The sequence below is a fragment of the Physeter macrocephalus genome, chromosome 11, assembly GCF_002837175.3.
Source record: "Physeter macrocephalus isolate SW-GA chromosome 11, ASM283717v5, whole genome shotgun sequence".
Classification (NCBI taxonomy): domain Eukaryota; kingdom Metazoa; phylum Chordata; class Mammalia; order Artiodactyla; family Physeteridae; genus Physeter; species Physeter macrocephalus.
Window position 1 is genome coordinate 171,019,343 of NC_041224.1, and position 18,837 is coordinate 171,038,179.

Consider the following 18,837-nt stretch of genomic DNA (forward strand, 5'->3'; position numbering starts at 1 on the left):
GACGCAGTTTGAAACCTGGATGAGTCTGTTAGATGGAGAAGACCAGGCTGCTACTTTATGAGGGCACAGAGGGGTCCCGAGGGCTCTGAAACCCTCTGCATCTAGACATTTATACTGATGAACCAATGGGCTCCCTGGCCTCCCACTTAGCTAATTTCTTAGGAAAATCGCCCTTCTCCTCAACCAGAAGACCACCGAGTATCTAAGTGGAGAAACAAAAAGAGAAGCCTTAACTTGGCGTAGCTACTAACACTGATGAGGATCCAGAAGAGAAGCCTGGTGATGGAGTTGTCATGTCTTAGGCCCGCGCTAAGGGAATTTTAGAGACACAAGCTTGAACACGTCCTCCTTCTGAAATTCAGGAGGCGCCAAAGAGCACAGCCACAAATTCCACTGCAGGCCACAACCTTTGTGTCTGAGGAAAGGATAAGCTAGTGGATTTACACGCATCACCCATGACCGATTACCGGTGAATCACTAAAAGCCTCTCTTCCTCCCACCATCACGGGGCATTCCCATTCAGTCCTCTGTGCAAAACAGCCCAATATTAAAAGTGCATCAAATCGGATAGACTTTTGCAATAGAAACATTAAAAAAATAAAAAAAGAACACCCCTATATAAAATGAATTGTGCTTTCTTTTTAGAAACCAGGAATGGTTTGTGTTCGTAAATCTTTTTAATATATATTTGAGAGCTATGACGCAGTCGAAATTGTTTAATATGTTTCTATCTGTTTTTGAATCAACCTCCCATCTTTGGCCTTTCCTGTGGAGCAAACTATAAGGTTCAACAACCTTAGCTCTAAAAAAATTCCAAGTTACCGTTTTCATACACGCCTCCAGCTCAGCAGAGAGCAATTGGTGGTTTTTCAGGAAATCTCTCTTCTTGTCAGTAACCATTACTTCTGGCACACGCATCCCAGTTCAGCAGGCTATGAAATTTGGTGGGCATATAAACAATTGGGCCTTTGAACAGGGTGGTTTTGAGAGCAGAGCATTAACAAAGAATGACCAACCCAAACTGACAGCGCTTCCCATGCCACAGGAGGTCTGGAATGAATGGCTGTAAACTGCCATCTCCACCGTGTCTCTGAGTTAGCACCCGTTTAGATGTTAGTCTTCCGCTCTTTTCTATGTTCCAAACCAAACATCTTAGTGTCAACGCAACACGATATACATAGGATTTGTTTTCCATAAGTGTTACCTTTTTGGTCCCCATCAAGGTTCTTTGTACGGAATGATATTTTTCAAGTATGAAGACGTACAGCTAACATTTTATTTTTAATGTTGCATTGCTCATTCTCTGAATGCATCAATGAAAGTGATAAGAATATTCACTCGTTTTCTCTCTTCTGCTGTGAGCAACTGTTTCCATTCTTCCAATTTTTTCAGAAAAAGGGTTGGAGTGTTTGCCGTCACAGCCCCAAACTCCCAATAAGTTGAGCCTTGCTCCTCCAAACCGTAAGTGCCTCCAGCAGGATTCAGAGGCTCGTAGTAGCACACGCTGCCCAAGGAACTCACACTCTCTGGCCCAGAGGGGACCCTTGAGAACAACACCCCTGGTTTGCATTGCCACAGGAGACCCTGTGTGCACCGCCCGCCTCATTTCCAAGGCCGCAGCGCGACAGAAGGACAACCAGCACACAGAAGTCCTTGCGAGCCAAGCGTCCAAAAGAGGAGACACATGCCATGTCCCTATGGCTGGTGGCTCAGAGGGCTGCGAAGTTGCTCAAACAGCGGCCCCTGAATCTTGCCTTTTGCGGGGCAGAGCTCCAAGGAGGAGGAGGATGCCCAGCAGCCTGGCCCGTGGCCATACAAAGACCACGATGGCTCTTCCTTCCCGTGGATGAAAGAACAGACGGTGGCTGCCCATGCAGGAGAGACTCGTGGTGGGGGAGGGGGGGCGAAGGAGGACGCCAGCGCCGGAGGATCCAGAAGAGCTCCCGGGCAGGGGGGCAGTGGCTCCGCTTTAATCGTCTTCTCGGCACATCGGCAAGTTGACAAAGGTAAAGACGTTAAACTCTATCATTATGGAGAAGCACAAGAAGATGGCGTAGAGAACCAGCACGTAGATCCCCAGCTTCCGGTCCAGCCTCCATTTGTTCAGATGGATGCCGAGGACCTGGAAGGAGAGAGTGTGAGTGTTGGGCTTGGGGGGCAGAGAAAGACTACAAGAGGTACTTTTATTGGAAAACTACACACGAACGATGAACCCCAGAACTTTCTGCCAAAGGTGGGCAAGAGCGGAGGGGTGCTGCCGGTAGATCCTTGGTTTGATCAGAATGAGCCCTGCAGGCTTTACGCTTGTCTAATGAAAGGGTGCAGACTCCAGGCACACACCGCAGCCGGCCTCAGGGCACCGGCTCTGCCGGGGCACGTACACCACTTCCTGGGGATGCACATGCCCTCCCGGGCCTTCTTCAGTGACAACCAGGGACTTGCACTGGGTCTCCCCTTTGCTTCAGAACTTGGCGTCCTCAGCCTTCTCCAGCAAAACTTCCAAGGCTCCCGCTGGCCCACGTCTGGCAAACTTCTGCTTGGACCACCTCTTTCTATTTGCGTGTGTGTGTGTGTGCGTGTGTGTGCGTGTGTGTGTGTGTGTGCGTGTGCGTGTGTGCGTGTGCGTGTGCGTGTGCGTGTGTGTGTGTGTGTGTGTGTGTTTGGGAGACGGGGTTGGAGCACATCCTCTTTCTATGTTCTTTCCAGACTTGCCCACCTGTCCTTTTACAACCTTCTTTCTTATCCCTGAATTGAGGCCTCCAAAGGGTTGGATCAGAGTTACCTCATCGGAGCAATGCCATGGGTCCTTAGAGACAGACCAGTGTGGGTTCAAATCCCAGCTTTGTCATTTCCTATCCCTGTGACCTTGGGCAAGTTACTTAACCCCTGAGCCTTGATTACTTCTGCAAAGTAGAATGTCATCAGGTGCTTGTAAGGATGGAATACAGTAAGCAGAGGTAGAGTTAGCACGGTTTGGGGCATGCGGAGGGAGGAGACCTCAGTATCACGGTGTGCCAGCCCCGAGACCTGACCATCAGGCCCCCACATCAGCTCAGATGGGCTGGGGGAGGACTTGTCTCCTACTGGTACTAGTGAGAGGAGACAGACCGGGCAGCGAGAAGAGAGGAAATGTAACTCACTTCCTCTAGGGACTTCTTAGTGGCTCAGGGAAAAGTGCAGTGTTTGGGGCCAACATTCTTGGCAGAAACTGTTTCTGGGGCTATCTGTGAATTTATATGTTTTTACTGCTTTACCCCTCACTGCCAAGGGGAAGGGGGAGGGGATTCAGAGACTCTGCACAATCAGAGGAAATGATGTATGTGTGAGGCTTCTATTTTGGAATTGCAAAAACTCACGGTGAGAGCAACAGAGCCCAGCAGCAACACCACGGAGTAGACCAGACCCCGGCTGTTGATCTTCACCTGGAAAAACAAACACACATGCCCTGAACCTCTGGGCTCTTCAGGCCCCCATCCGTTCTGGGAGTCCAGTGTGCTCGGGCTTATCCCCTCCCTTATCTGGAAGCCACAGGTGGGTGTTCACGGTGAGCACGCGGCCATGGATTCAGGTCTCTGCTCATCTGAGGAAATGAACTAGGAGGGGACAGGCATGCTGGTGGGCAGAGACACAGGGCCGAAGCACCCGTGAGTGCAGGGCAAACACGGGCTGCCTCCTGCAGGCACTGCCCAGGCTGCTCGGGACGCCTTTGCACAAAGTGGCTGCCAGCGTGCCAAGGAGAAGGGGGCAGTGCATCCCCTGCAGCCCTTGGCTGGCACAGGGCCAACACCACTACCACTCCCTGTAAAGCGCATGTGCCTGGCGTCATCTCACTAAGGAAGGGAGACGAACGTACCGTGGATCCATAATTAATAACCATGGTCTGCAGCCCCCAGGGTACGCCGAGTCCCACGAGGATGTCAAACACGTTGCTTCCTATGGTGTTAGAGACCGCCATGTCACCAAGGCCTGCAGGGGACAATCGACATGTCATGCATTAAGAGCAGGTTGCTGGAAACCCCTGTTCCGTCCCATAACTGTTCCATCAGTGTTATTCCTTAGAAAGGAATTCCTCCCTCATGGACCCCACATTTCTAAAACCTTTTAATGAGGACTAAGATCCACTCGCTTCATGAAGTCTTACATGTGAGGCCTGTAGTGGGTTGAATTGTGACCCCCCCCCCAAGATTCATATGTTGGGGTCCTAACCCCCAATACCTCAGAATGTGACCTTATCCAGAGACAGGGTCTTTCCGGGGTAATCAAGTTAAAATGAGGTCCTTAGGGTGGATCCTAATCCAATATGACTGGTGTTTTCATTAAAAGGGGATGTTAGGGCATAGGCAGGCACAGGGGGAGCTCTCCATCTGAACATGAAGACAGCCATCTGCAAGCCAGGGAGAGGGGCCCGGAACAGACAGAAAGAACCAACTCTTCTGACCCCTTGATCTCAGACTTCTAACCTCCAAGACTGTGGGACAGTCAGTTTCTGTTTTCCCGTCTCCCAGTTTGTGGTAGTTACAGCCGACCTAGGAAACTAATCCAGAGCCCTTCATTATTCCTGCTGCCAGGGGTGTCAGCCGGTGTTTTGGGAGGACCCACTATGTGCTTCTTATTTGAGCCTCCCAGGTGCTCTGGGAGGGAAGGGGCCTCATCCTCAGTGTACACTTGTGACCCAGGTGATGGCACCACAGCCTTGACCCAGATGACAGGGCATCAGGTTTTATGCCTGGGTGGTCTCCCAAGAGTGAACTTTTTCCCCCCAACCAGACTAGAAGCATCTTAGAGGTGAGGGATCGTGTCACCACCTTCCCTCTCCCGCCCCACTGTCCAGTCTCATGAAAGCCACACAGTCTTAGGAAATTAATAACTTGAGAGGTATCAAAAGTTAGTAAACAAACTTTTACAAATAAGACTCCTGTGGGCTGAAACCTGTTTTCACCTGGCCCCTTAGCCCTAAATCGACACGACTGTCATAATCTGGCCACAAACAAACGTCCGTGGAATGAACAAGCCTGAAACACACATGCCTGTGCCCATAAAATTGCCTTGGTCATTGAGAAGCTCGCAGAGACTCAGAAGAGCATCCGGACGACTGCCTCACCTCCATCTGACCTCCTGCCCCCCTAGTATAGCCAGGCCACTTCCTCCCGCCCTGTTGCTGTCATCCGCTGACCTCCAGGACACAATGCCTCCCTCAAGGGCCTCACAGCTCCCTCCCTGCCTGCCTGGGCACTGATCTGAGTGCCTTCAAAATCTCAGCAGCTGAGTCCTATTGGGGGGCGGTACCTCTGGGAAACCCGCCTTCCAGTGTCCCAGGATTTTGTGAAACAGGAACGAGTAGCAACTGTTTTGGACCAGCTAGTTGCCCCTGGTGAGGAGGCAGGCACTAGCCGGATGGGTCAGGAGGCACAAAGATGCCCAGGTTTGGGAGAAGAGAGAGGAGAGCTTCTCAGGTGTGACTGCCTGCTCTGTGCAGGCACTGCCCTCTGAGGAATCTTACGGCAGCACTTCTCAAAATTCAAGAGCACACGATTCACTGGGGGCCTTGCTGAAAAGCAGACTCTGGGGGCTTCCCCGGCGGCGCAGTGGTTAAGAATCCACCTGCCAATGCAGGGGACACGGGTTTGAGCCCTGGTCTGGGAAGATCCCACATGCCGCGGAGCAACTAAGCCCGTGCGCCACAACTACTGAGCCTGTGCCCTAGAGCCCGCGAGCCACAACTACTGAAGCCCGCGCGCCTAGAGCCCGGGCTCCGCAACAAGAGAAGCCATCGCAATGAGAAGTCCGTGCACCGCAACGAAGAGTAGCCCCCGCCTCGCCGCAACTAAAAGAAAGCCCGTGCACAGCAACGAGGACCCAACGCAGCCAAAATTAAAATAAATAAATAAATAAATAAATTTAAATTTAAAAAAATAAAGTTATAAAAATTATCTTTAAAAAAAAGCAGACTCTGATTCAGTGGGGCTGGGACGGGGCCTGAGAGTCTGCATTTCTCTCAAGCCGATGCTGCGGCCTGGACCACGCTCTGGGCTGCGAGCCTTCAGGGAGCAGGGGATGCAGAGAGCCTCTGTGTTAGAGCTCACCGCACGGCTCCTGCCTTGTGCGATGGACTCCGTCCGAACAGAGGTCTCTGTATCCTCCGCCATAAAGAATCCGTCCAGGCTGGATCCTCTGCCAATCACGTCAGCGTCACCCTCACGACAACTCTACACTCCCGCCCCCGCCTCACCCCTCCTGTTTCTGCGTTCTACATCTCACAGGAGCCACTCTGAGATGATGTCCCCGCCTGTCCTTGTTCCTCCAGAGCCCCTTTGACCTCATTGGGACCCTCCCCTCCAAGCCCTGAATCTTCTAGTATCATGACCCCCACCCCCGACCCACTAGCTTGGACTCCAAGGCCAGCTGTTTAAATGGCACATTCTTTTTTTTTTTTTTTTGCGGTACGCAGGCCTCTTACCGTTGTGGCCTCTCCCGTTGCAGAGCACAGGCTCAGGACTCACGGGCCCAGCGGCCATGGCTCACGGGCCCAGCCGCTCCGCGGCACGTGGGATCCTCCCGGACCGGGGCACGAACCCGTGTCCCCTGCATCGGCAGGCGGACTCTCAACCAGTGCGCCACCAGGGAAGCCCCTAAATGGCACATTCTTTTGCCTCCTTGACCTTCCATTGTGTCCACCCAGCCAAACCCAGCTCTGGATGAACTTGTGATCTCTCATCTGTGTGCTGTTGGAGCTGGTATGACCTCAAATTCATGCCGGAATCCCACCCAAATTCACGCCACTGAACATGGGCCAGGCCCTAGGCGCTCATGGGCTTTCCTTTTACTCATTGTACTGGGTTGGAGAGTGCCCCGCCCCCATGTCCACCCGAAACCTGTGAATGTGACCTTATTTGCAAATAAAGTCTTTGCAGATGTGATCCAGTTAAAATGAGGTCATAAGGAATTAGGGTGGGACCTAATACAATGACTGGTGTCCTTATAAGAAGCAGGAAGTTTGGACAAACACACACAGAGGGAATTATACCACATGAAGACACAGGCAGTGACTGGACGGATGCAGCCACAAGCCAAGGATTCCTGGCAACCACCTGAAGCTGGGAGAGAACAAGGAAGGATCCTCCCTAGAACCTTCAGAGAGAGTACGGTCCTGCCGACATCTTGATTTTGGACTTCTAGCCTCCAGAACTGTGAGAGAATCCATTTCTGTTGTTTTAAGCCACCCAGTTGGTGTACTTTTGTTATGACAGCCCTGGGAAATGAATACACTCACCTCAAAGGTCACTCAATTCAATTCCAAACCCTCTGGGGGGGGGGGGGCGGCTGCTGTCCCCAACTGTCCCCATTCTCCACAAGGCTCCAGCCTACTGCCAAACATACCCCCCACCCTTCCCTTCCCCTCAATTCGTGTTTTCTCAGGACTGACTGACCAACTAATCAACCCTTTCTTTTATCTTGAAGAAATAAAACTTTTTCCTTCTTTCCAAACCAAGTTTCTCTCTGGACTCTGCTCTCCTCTCCTGTCTCCTCTGAGATTCCACTCCATTATTTGCCCATCCTGCCCCCCATACTTTCAAATTTCCATCTACAGAGGAAGATCTGTGGAGGTCCGGGCTTGGATGCTATCTCACTGGTAGAAAGGGAGCGGTAAAGGAAGGCTGGCTCTTTACAGCTCTTTTGTTCTGTCATCAAAGAGCGTACTGGTATTCCTCACCTTGCTTACCCCATGGCCCTTAGCTCCCAAGAAAAACCGCCAAGCAAACCATACCATTACATAAGGTCTAGAATTCTGAAGGAGAATTGGAAAATAGTTGGAGATACAGGATATCCCCGCTTGGCTTTCCCGGGATCAGAACATTTCTCATTACTATTGCATTTGCTATAAAAAGTCTGGGCTCCAGCTCTGCTCAATCTCACATTGGTGATGCCGGAACAAGTTCATCCTTTTTTTTTTTTTCCTTTGGCCACGTGGCGCAGCTTGTGGGATCTCAGTTCCAGCAGTGAAAGCCTGGAACCCTAACCACTAAGGGAACTCCCAGAACAAGTCCATTTTTATACAACTCCACACAAATGCTTCTAGAGGTCTGGAGGAGTTGATCTTGGTAGTATTCTCTCCATGGACGGAATCTAATACATGATGCTTTCCAGTTGTCACAGTTTCCTTCAGAGCAGGATGTAACGACTGCCAGTCATGAGAGCCACGAACTGTAACTCGGGCTCGGGGTAGGGGCCCGCTGAATGCTGTCAGGGCTGAGGCGTGATCCATACCTTGTCTCGTCACAATTAAGCTGGCCATGCAGTCTGGAACGCTTGTACCTGCTGCAAGGAAAGTAATGCCCATGATGACATCAGGGATTCCAAGGGTGTATCCAATAATAGTCACCTGCAGAAGAGTCGGGGGAAATATCAACTCACAGAGGAGCACCCCTGGAAAATGTGCTTATATCTGAGTGTTTTTAACTTATACACAGTACTGCTATATCCAACAGAAAAACCTGGAATACGGTTTTATTTTAAAACCATCTTTTGCATGTTCTTTTTTCCAGATTACATAATACGTGTTTACTGTTTTAAAAAGTTTAGAAAATAAAGTAAGATGAAAGTAAAAATCACCTACCATTTCTCAAGACCCTCAGACAACAACTATTAACACTTTGCATCAGCCCATGATTCTCAAATTTGAACATGTAGGAAATTCTCCGGTGAGCTGGTTAAAATAAGATTTCCAGGTCCCACCCCCAGAGTTTCTGATTCAGGAGGTCTGGGGTGAAGCCCAGGAATCTGCATTCCTAACAAGTTCCCAGGTGGTTGGGACCCTGAGGCTGCTGGTCTGGGAATCACATTTGAAAACCCCTGCTTTAGAATATACCTTGACCTTCTTTTTGGTGTGTGTATTAGACAAAAAATAAAATCAGATTATAGCACCGACCTATATTTTGCAGCTATTTATTACATGTAATAATACATTGTGAATATCTTTCCAACTCAAATACTCATCTATAACATTATCTTAAACTGACGCATGGATTCCACTGCATGGCTTTAAAGTGTTCACCAATCCGTCACTGGTGAATAGGGAAGTGGTTTCTGTTTTTGCTCTTACAATATCACTGTATGGTAACAAGTAACATTTAATGAGCACCTACTGTGTACCAGGTCCTCTCCAGGTGTTTTACTTTCACAGTCTCAGGTACTCTTTATCATTCAGCACCCACTGGTGAGAGAGGCACTGTTATTATGCCCAGGGAAATGAGGATCAGAGGGGTTAAGTTACAATGCACGTGGGCACGAAGCCGGTGAGCAGTAGGGGCAGGGACCCCAGGCCAAGTCTTCCAACTCTGAAGGCTGCGCTCCAACCTCGCTGTCATGCCGTCTTGTGTGAACTTCTCTGGGATCTCATCTTGCTATATCCTTAGGATAAGTTCCAAGATACAGAACTGTTGGATCAAAGGATTCGCAGGCTTTTAAGGATCTTGAGGCATGGCCACACAGACCTCTAATAAATGCCTGACACTTGGGAGGTGGCTGGGCCCTGAGCAGCAGCCAGATGGAAAGCCCTAGAAAGTACTTGGACAACCCCATTCAAAACACCCATTAGTCCTGGCTCACCTCCCCATCTAGAAAACGGGAACAGTGGCATCTCTTAGGGTTGTTCGCATCTTGGCTGATGGCTCCAATCCCAGCAAATGGTTGGGTGACTTAGGATAAGCTGGTTTGCTTCTCTGAGCCTCAGCTCCCTCATCTGTAAAATGGACTTTTAAATGAGGATTAAGTGAGAAAATATGAGGTGACAGTGCCTGGTCTGTGCAAGACATTCACAGATGTATGTTTCCTTTCTCTTTCAATCACTCGTCTTGCAATCTCTGGGGGCAGAGAAAATTAGGGTGACCAGACCCAGATGAAGTGTGCTTTCTAAGGGCAAAGCTCAGCCCTGGAATGTCGTCAGAGCTCATGGACTAAAATGATATCCCTCTTAGGACCAAGCTTTGCAGATGGGTTTGAAGATGCTCCACCCTCAAAACACAGTGCTCAGCTCAGCATCACCAGGTGCGGAGCAGAGCACACACTGACTGGCCTGCCCTGGGCTGTAAAAGAAGAGAGACACTGAGGACACCAAAACCACGCAGCTGATCGATCCATCAATGCTTAACCCATGCTGGCCGTGAAGGAGGTCTCCACAAGACCGGCCGGGCTGTGGATGACATGTTTTTAATGGGTGATGCCAGATGTCATAAGTATAGGAGACTGGGTTATTCTGGCAATACTGGGGATGCTTCCTTTTTTTTTTTTTTTTTTTTCTTAAATTACTGAACTACATGGCTAAGAAGCCAGAGACTGGGAGGACAGAAGGTTGGTTTTGTGTGCGTGCACACACTCTCCAAATGTTCAGGACCAGAGATGCTACGTGAGTGTGGCTTTGCCTTGGACTCCAGCCCTGGGCCCTCTGAGCCCTCCTGATGCTTGGGCTTCAGAAAGGGAAGCAGAGGCGAGTCCAGAGCTGGGCTGACCATCTGCTTGACCTTGTGGAAGTCATGCCGCCTCCTTGGTTTTCACCTCCCCAGTTGGGCAAAGGTGCTGGACAGGATGACCCATTTTGGAGGTCTCTCCCTTTTGGCACTGACACTCAAGAATCGTTTTCCGCAAAGCTTTGCGGGTGAGAGATGTGAAGGGTGGCTGGGGTAAGGTGTGGGCAGGTGAGACGTCACTGCTCCCTGGCGCCCCCATCAGGACATGAGGAAAGTAAGAGCAGGGCCCCCAGGCAGGCACATCTTTCTTCAGTAGAAATCAGGCTAATGTGGCACTGTTGTCTTTACCATTTTCTACTGTGGAGGCCAGTCAATCACCTCAAATTGAGGCCAGCTGAAGTTCAAAACCCCCGGCAAGAGTGCCCCAGCAAGGTGGTTCCTGTATCTCCCGCCAAGCCACTGCCAAGAGTCTGCTTTAAGAAGTGAGAGTGGGGTTTGTAAGTCAAGGTCGGGGGGATGGGAGTGTTATTAAACGTCCTACCTCACTGCTAATGAGTAGAACTGATTTCATAATACTGCTGTTTTCATTAATTAGAGAAGAGACAAATTTCAAACATTCATTAATTTGATCTTCCCTAATTCTCACACCCACTCAAATGTCATGAAATACTTTTTTCACTAGCAATGTCGTTTGGGGAATGCACTTTAGTAAGAGAAATAGCTGGACCCTTTTATCAAATGTAAAGAGGAGCTGGCCTTTAACCCTATTCAGAAAAATTTAAGTTTGCAAATTCAGTTCATTTTGAGGCCAGTTTTCACTGTGTCTGATTGCCATCCTTTTCTGGGGGGTTTGGATAGTAGCTATCTCCAACTCTTCTTCCTAAACACACACACGCACGCGCACACACATGTGCACACACATGCACACACGTGCGCACACACACGCACACACGTGCGCGCACACACACCCACACACACCAGCATCTAAGGGGATTTAAACCTCTATCTGAACAAGCGTGGAAACAGTGTTGGCTGCATCTCATGGTGAACATGGCTGATATTTATGATCAATTTGCTATGCTGCAAGCTCAGACCTGATGCCTGAACAGAGACCTTTCATTCTCCCAATAACCAGTCCATTTCGCAGAGGGGGCGACCATGGCTCATGGAAGCTGAGTCACCTACCCAGGTTTCACGGCTCACAGGCGGAGAACCAGGATTCACATTCATTCCCATGTGACCCCACGGCTCTTCACTCCCCACCAAACTGCTTCCCTGGGGTTAAGGGAAAGGGGGCGCCTGGGTCTCTGAAACCAAGACAACCTTGCCCTATGTGTTAGGTGTGAGGAGACATCAGGTGTTAGGATGAGAGTGAAATGGTTACATGCATACCACTGAGGTGTGAGTGGCTGACAGGGGAGCTTCCCAATAGAAATGCAGAGGTCCTGTACCTATTTCTCTCCTTGTTCCCGGGCTCCCCCGGTGAGGGGAGGGGAGGGAAAGAGGAGGGACCCCACAGGGTGATGCAGAGTGAGGCGGAAGGGGCTCCTGCTTGGCCCTGCCCAGCCAGTGAAAGGTTTTTACAGGCAGCTGTCACGTGTGGCCAGAGGAGCTACACCAAAGCCTCTCTGCCTGAACATCTTTAGTCCTAACGGCACCTGAAGATTCCAGTAACAAACTGAGAGGCGTTCAGGAGAGTAGTTGAGATCCTGGACTCTGGAGACCAATACCTGGGTTCTAACCCCAACTCTAGAACTTACTAGCTGTGTAACTAATTGTGCAATAGTTGCTAATTGTGTAACTAATTGGGCAAATGACTGAGTCTCTAGCCCTGAGTTTGCTCATCTGTAAAACTGGCATAATAAAACGGCTTACCCCATCGGGTTGTTATGAGGACTAGAGAGTCTACCTAAAGTTTATATCTGTGCCTGGACATAGTAAGGGGAGAGGAGCATCCCTTGGCAGGGGGCATGGAAAGGGCTGCCTTGTGTTTGTCTCCCATTGACTCCAGTCTCCATCACATTCCCCTACGGACACTGAAAAGGAGGGAAGCCTAGAGATTAGCCCTCCAGAGCTTCTTACAGAGACTTCCCACCACCCCCATATTCCTCTTCCCATCACGCCAGGGCGGCGTGTCCCAGGCTGCTCGTGTGAAGGTTCATCTGCCTCCTATGGCCACCACGGACCATGCTGTGTCCATCTGGGTATCCCTGATGCACAGCACAGCACCACGCACTTCTGCTGAAACCCCTTCCTACTGAGAAATAAGCCAAGGTCTGTTAAGGTAGGCGACTTGCCGAAGGTGGCATAGCAGCGTCTGAGCGTGCTCTTGACACCAGCTCTCCCACCGCTGGCAGGTGCCGGGCAGGAGCTGTCCGTACGGTCCACCCCCACTCCTGCCACTCACCAGCCACACCATCAGGTAGGAGAAGACGGCGATCCACAGCGTGGCAATGACGAAGGTGAGCATGAAGAACCTCTCCCAGCGGGGCTTGCTGCAGTTGGGGATGGTGATGCATAGGAGGAAGATGAGCGGCCAGGTCAGCACCCACTTGGCTTTGTCCCCTCTTGCCTCTGCAGAGGGATGGGGTGGAGCCAGAAGGGAGGAGGAGAGAAACACACACTGGGTTACACACCTGCCAGTCTACCCGTGGTTTATTTTTTCAAGCCAAACAAGAGAATGCTACGAATGTGACTCCTGGCAACGGACTTCACAGAATCACACACCTTCATACTGTCAACCTGGAAGCGATCTTAGCAAGACAGTTAAGTGTTTGTTGATTGAATAACCTCTGTCGGTCCAAATCCTTTATTTGACAGGATGAGGAAAGTGAGACCGAGAGCTGAAACAGATTTGCACAGGGCAGCTGGAATGGGGATGTGGAATACACGGCTAGGCTTTGGAGACAGACCTGGGCTGGAATTCAAATGACCTTGAGCAATCCTCTCAACTCCACTTCCTCCTCTGACAATAACAGCTGTAAGTAACAACAGCACAATAGTTGATGCAGGGAATATTTGCTGTGTGTAGCAGGGATAGTGCTAAGCATTTGGCATCTTAGTAGTTTCTTCACCTGTTAAACGGGAACATTATCTCTTTCTTGGTTCTTGCAAAAATGACATGATACAATGCACATAAAACAGCCAGCGCAAAGAGCCTGGCACAGCAGGTGCTCTGGAACTCTCAGCTCCTTTGCTCCAAGGTCACATAGCCAGTGGCAGATGCAAGACTAAAATGTGGTGTCCTGCTGGCAGGCATGACCTCGCTGGCCGCTACCAAGGGAATCCGCAAACAATTCAACAGCGGAGAAGTGGCCTCAAAAGCCACTGAGTGCAAGCATAGTGGCCTCAATAAGCCACTGGGTATTCTGAGCACACGCAAGCTCAAGATAGGCTTGTGGGTGATGCCAAGGAAATGGTGGAGGAAGGACCTCTGAAAATCCTCTTCTCCATAAAAGCAATGAGAACACTAGCAAAAATGGTCAGAGTCAACTTGTTTTATTTTATTTATTTATTTATTTTAAAATTTATTTATTTTATTTATTCTTGGCTGTGTTGGGTCTCTGTTGCTGCGCATGGGCTTCCTCTAGTTGAGGCGAGCGGGGGCTACTCTTCGTTGCGGTGCGCGGGCTTCTCATTGCGGTGGCTTCTCTTGTTGCAGAGCACGGGCTCTAGGCACGCGGGCTTCAGTAGCTGTGGCTCGTGGGACGCGGGCTTCAGTAGCTGTGGCACGTGGGCTCAGTAGTTGTGGCTTGCGGGCTCTAGAGCGCAAGCTCAGTAGTTGTGGCACACGGGCTTCAGTAGTTATGGCACGCAGGCTTCAGTAGTTGTGGCTCACGGGCTCTAGAGCACAGGCTCAGTAGTTGCGGCGCACGGGCTTAGTGGCTCCGCGGCATGTGGGATCTTCCCGGACAAGGGCTTGAACCCGTGTCCCCTGCATTGGCAGGTGGATTCTTAACCACTGAGCCACCAGGAAAGCCCCTCAACTTGTTTTAGAACTCGGGAAATTAACCAAAGCCTTGTAGCAATCCAGGGAGTGTTTATTTAAGAAAATTGGCTGGGTATTAGTAAGAACAGTGAACTTTATACAGAATTTTAACTTGCCCTGTTTTCATTCCCTTTCATTAGCTTTTGAGTAGCCTTGAAAAACCAGTAGCCTGGCATCCACCAGAAAGGGTAGAACAGGATTAGAGCTCCTTCCAAGTCCATTCCCAGAGGATTGGCATTGTCTGCCCTGTCTACTGGTTTCCTGGAAGACCCCACTTTCAAGGCTGTCTTTATTTTACCTGAATCAGAGCTCACCCAGTATGAATAGCCTTTTTCTTGAGGGCATTTGTTGAAAACAGCCAGGGGCACTTGTGGAAAATTGTGCAGCCTGAGGTGGTGGATAACAGTTGGACAAACAATAGGTTAATGAAAAAGATTAAAAGGAAAAGCTGGTAATGAGATATCCATAGAGGGCCTGGAAAAGCTCCCACATAGTTCTGGGAATCTGAAAGTCCATGAGCATGCATAGGGCTGTTCCCAGCTTTATTTTCAGGCTCAGGAAAGACTTGAGAACGTCCTAAGCTTTCACTTCTGCCTAAAACTGAGACTCTGAGAAAACAAGAAGTAAAGGCCAAGGTGGAGTTGTAAACTGCCTGCCTGGGTGTTAAAGGCGTGCCCCCAGACACACACAGAGCCCATCAGCAAAGACTGGGAGACTTGTTTCGACCCAGGCATCTAAAGAAATCTCTGTGCAATCATTAGATGACCTTAGGCTAACCTCACAGATATTTCAGTGGTCAGGCAACAAAGAATATAGATTTTACAGAATTAGAGAAGTCACCAAACAAACAACAACAATAAAGTAACAACAAATAGTCCTGGGAAGGGGAAAGATGTGATTTCTTCTTCTTCTTCTTATTCCACATTATATTATTTTATTTATTTATTTTTAAGTTTTTCACTGGTATTTTTATTTAACAATTCATAAAGGGAGGAAAAGATTAATAAATATATTATTTTAAATGTCCAGTTTCAACAACAAAAATTACAAGGCATGCACAGAAACAAGAAAGTATGGCTTATACATGGAAAAAATGCAGTCAATAGAAACCATCTCTGAGGAATTCCAGATATTGGATTTACTGGACAAAGGCTTTAAATCAGCTATTTTTAAATATGCACAAAGAAGTTTTTAAAATGTCTCAAAAACAAAAGGGAAGTATGAGAATGATTTCTCATCAGAGAGTATCAATAAAGAAGTAAAACTTATAAAAAAGAGCTGACAGAAATTCTGGAATTGAGAAGTGCAATAACTAAAATGAAAATTTTACTAGAGGGGCTCAATAGCAGATCTGAAAAGGAAGAAGGAAAACATCAGTGACCTTGCAGATAGGTGAACTGAGATTATCTAGTGTCAGGAACAGAAAACGAGTGAATAAAAATGAACTGTGCCTCAAAGACCTGTGGCACACCATCCAACATGCCAACATATGCATAATGGGAGTATCAGAAAGAGAGGAGAGGAGAGAGAAAAAGGGGCAGGAAGAATACTTGAAGAACTCATGCTCAAGAACTTTCCAAATCTGATGAAAAACATTAATATATACATTCAAGAAGAATATACCTTCTTTTCAAGTTCAAATGGAACATTCTGCAGGATAGACCATATGTTAGGTCATAAAACAAGCACCAATAAATTTAAAAGGATTTCAATCATGCAAAGTATATTCTACAACCATTCCACATTGGAAAGAAATTAGAAAGCAGTAACAGAAGGAAAACTGGAAGATTTACAAATATGTAGATATTAAATAACACATTCCTAAACAACCAATGGGTCAAAGAAGAAATCACAAGGGAAATTAGAAAATACTTTGAGATGAATGAAAATGAAAGCATAACATACCAAAACTTATGGAATGCAGTGAAAGCAGTGCTTAGAGAGAAATTTACAGCTGTAAATTCCTATATTAAAAAGGAGGAAAGAACTTAAATCAATGACCTAACTTTCTACCCTAAAAAACAAAAAGATCCAATTAAGTTCAAAAAAAGTAGAAAGAAAATAATCAAGATTGAAGTAGAAGTAAGTGAAATAGAAAAACAACAAAACCCAGAATCAAGTAAACTAAACGCTGGTTCTTAAAAAGATCAACAAAATTGACAAAACTTTAGCTAGACTGACCAAGAAAAAAAGTGAGAAGACTCAGATTACTAACAACAGGAATGAAAGAGGGACTCCATTAAGGACCTTACAGAAATAAAAAGAATTATTAAGGAATACTATGAACAACAGTGTGCCAACAAATTAGATAACCTAGGTGAAACAGAAAAAAATCCCACAAAGACAGAAACTACCAAAAGTGACTCAAAAATAAATAGAAAATCTGAATAGACATATAACAAGAGACTGAAACAGTAATCAGAAAAGCTTCCTTTAAAGTAAAGCCAGGACCAGATGGTTTCATGGGTATTTCCACCAAATGTTTAAAGAAGAATTAGCATGAGTCCTTCATAAAACTCTTCCAAAAGATAAAGAAGGAGGGAACATTTCCTAATTTGCTCTATGAAGCCAGTAATACCCTGATACCAAACCCAGACATCAAGAGAAAACAACACTACAGACCAATATCCCTTATGAATACGAATGCAAAAATCCTTAACAAAATTCTGGCAAACTGAATCCAGCAACACATAAAAAGGATTATACACCACGACCAAGGGGGATTTATCCCAGGAATGTAAGGTTGGTTTGACATATGAAATTCAATCAATGCAATACACCACATTAATAGAATAAAGGACAAAATGGCACGATCATCCCAATTGAGGCAAAAAGGTCATTTGACAAAATCCAACACCCTTAACAAACTAGGAATAGAAAATTTCCTTAGCCTGATAAAGGGCATCTATAAAAACCCCACAGCTAACATCATACTTAATGGTGAAAGGCTGAAAGCCTTCAACAAGATGAGGATATCTGCTCTTATCATTTCTATTCAACATTGTTTTGGAGGTTTGAGCCAGGAACAGTAGACAAGGAAAATAAGTAAAAGTAAAAGTCATTCAGATTGTAAAGGAAGACATAAAACTATCCCTGTTTGTAGATGGTATGATCTTGTATAGAGAGCATTCTAAGGAACACACACACACACGCGCACACACACACACACACACACAAACTGTTAGAACTAAGAAACAAATTCAGCCAAGCTGCAAGATACAAGATCAATATGCAAAATTCAGTTGTATTTCTATACACTAACAATGAACATCAAAAACATGAAATTAAGCAAACAATTTCCATTTACAATAGCATCAAAAAGAAAAAAAATACATAGGATACATAGGAATAAATACAACAGAAGATTAGTATGCTGAAAACTAAAAAACATTGTTGAAGGAAATTAAAGACTTAAATAAATGGAAAGACATCTTGTACATGGATTGAAAGACTTAATATTGTTAAGATGGAAATACTCCCCAAACTGAACTACAGATTCAATGCAATCCCTCCTAAAATCCCAGCTGACATTTTTTTTTTTTTTTGTGGTATGCGGGCCTCCCTCTGCTGTGGCCTCTCCCGTTGCGGAGCACAGGCTCCGGACGCGCAGGCTCAGCGGCCATGGCTCACGGGCCCAGACGCTCCGCGGCACGTGGGATCCTCCCAGACCGGGGCGCGAACCCGGTTCCCCTGCATCAGCAGGCGGACGCGCAACCACTGCGCCACCAGGGAAGCCCCCAGCTGACATTTTTGCAGAAACTGATGAGCTAATTCTAATATTCATATGGCAATGCAAGAGACCCAGAACAGCCAAACCAATCTTGAAAAAATAATGAAGTTGGAAAACTTACAGGCTCTGAATTTTAAACTTACTTACAAAGCTACAGTAATCAAGAGCATGTGCTACTGGCCTAAGGATATATAGAACAATGAAACAGAATTTACAGTCCAGAAATAAACCCATACATTTAAGGTGAATTGATATTTAACAACAGTGTCAAAACAATTCAATAGGGAAATAGTAATTTTTTTAGCAAATTGTGTTGGGACAACTATACAGATATGCAAAAGAATGAAATTGGACCCCTACCTCATACCATATACAAAAATTAACTCAAAATATCTAGTGTTCAGAATATATAAAGAGGAGTTCCCTGGTGGCGCAGTGGTTAAGAATCCGCCTGCTAATGCAGGGGACATGGGTTCGAGCCCTGGTCTGGGAAGATCCCACATGCCACAGAGCAACTAAGACTGTGTGAGCCTGTGCTTTAGAACAGCTACTGAGCCTGCGCTTTAGAACCCACGAGCCACAACTACTGAGCCCACGTGCCACAACTACTGAAGCCCACGTGCCTAGAGCCGGTGCTCCGCAACAAGAGAAGCCAC

At 47.4% G+C, this 18,837-nt stretch overlaps 1 protein-coding gene across 5 annotated transcripts in view; it reads right to left on the bottom strand.

Annotated features, from left to right (window-relative positions):
- Positions 1-672: 672 nt before the first annotated feature.
- The window catches only part of SLC24A4 (solute carrier family 24 member 4), a 56,030-nt gene continuing 37,865 nt past the window's right edge, over positions 673-18,837 (bottom strand). For all 5 annotated transcript variants that reach the window (XM_028496348.2, XM_028496345.2, XM_028496346.2 and 2 more), the window contains 5 exons: positions 12,871-13,037; positions 8,266-8,380; positions 3,854-3,966; positions 3,357-3,422; positions 673-2,122 (listed from right to left, as the gene is read on the bottom strand). In XM_028496348.2, coding sequence (XP_028352149.1) covers positions 1,970-2,122; positions 3,357-3,422; positions 3,854-3,966; positions 8,266-8,380; positions 12,871-13,037 — 614 coding nt within the window. In that variant the 3' untranslated portion in view covers positions 673-1,969. The remainder of the gene's footprint in view (positions 2,123-3,356; positions 3,423-3,853; positions 3,967-8,265; positions 8,381-12,870; positions 13,038-18,837) is intronic.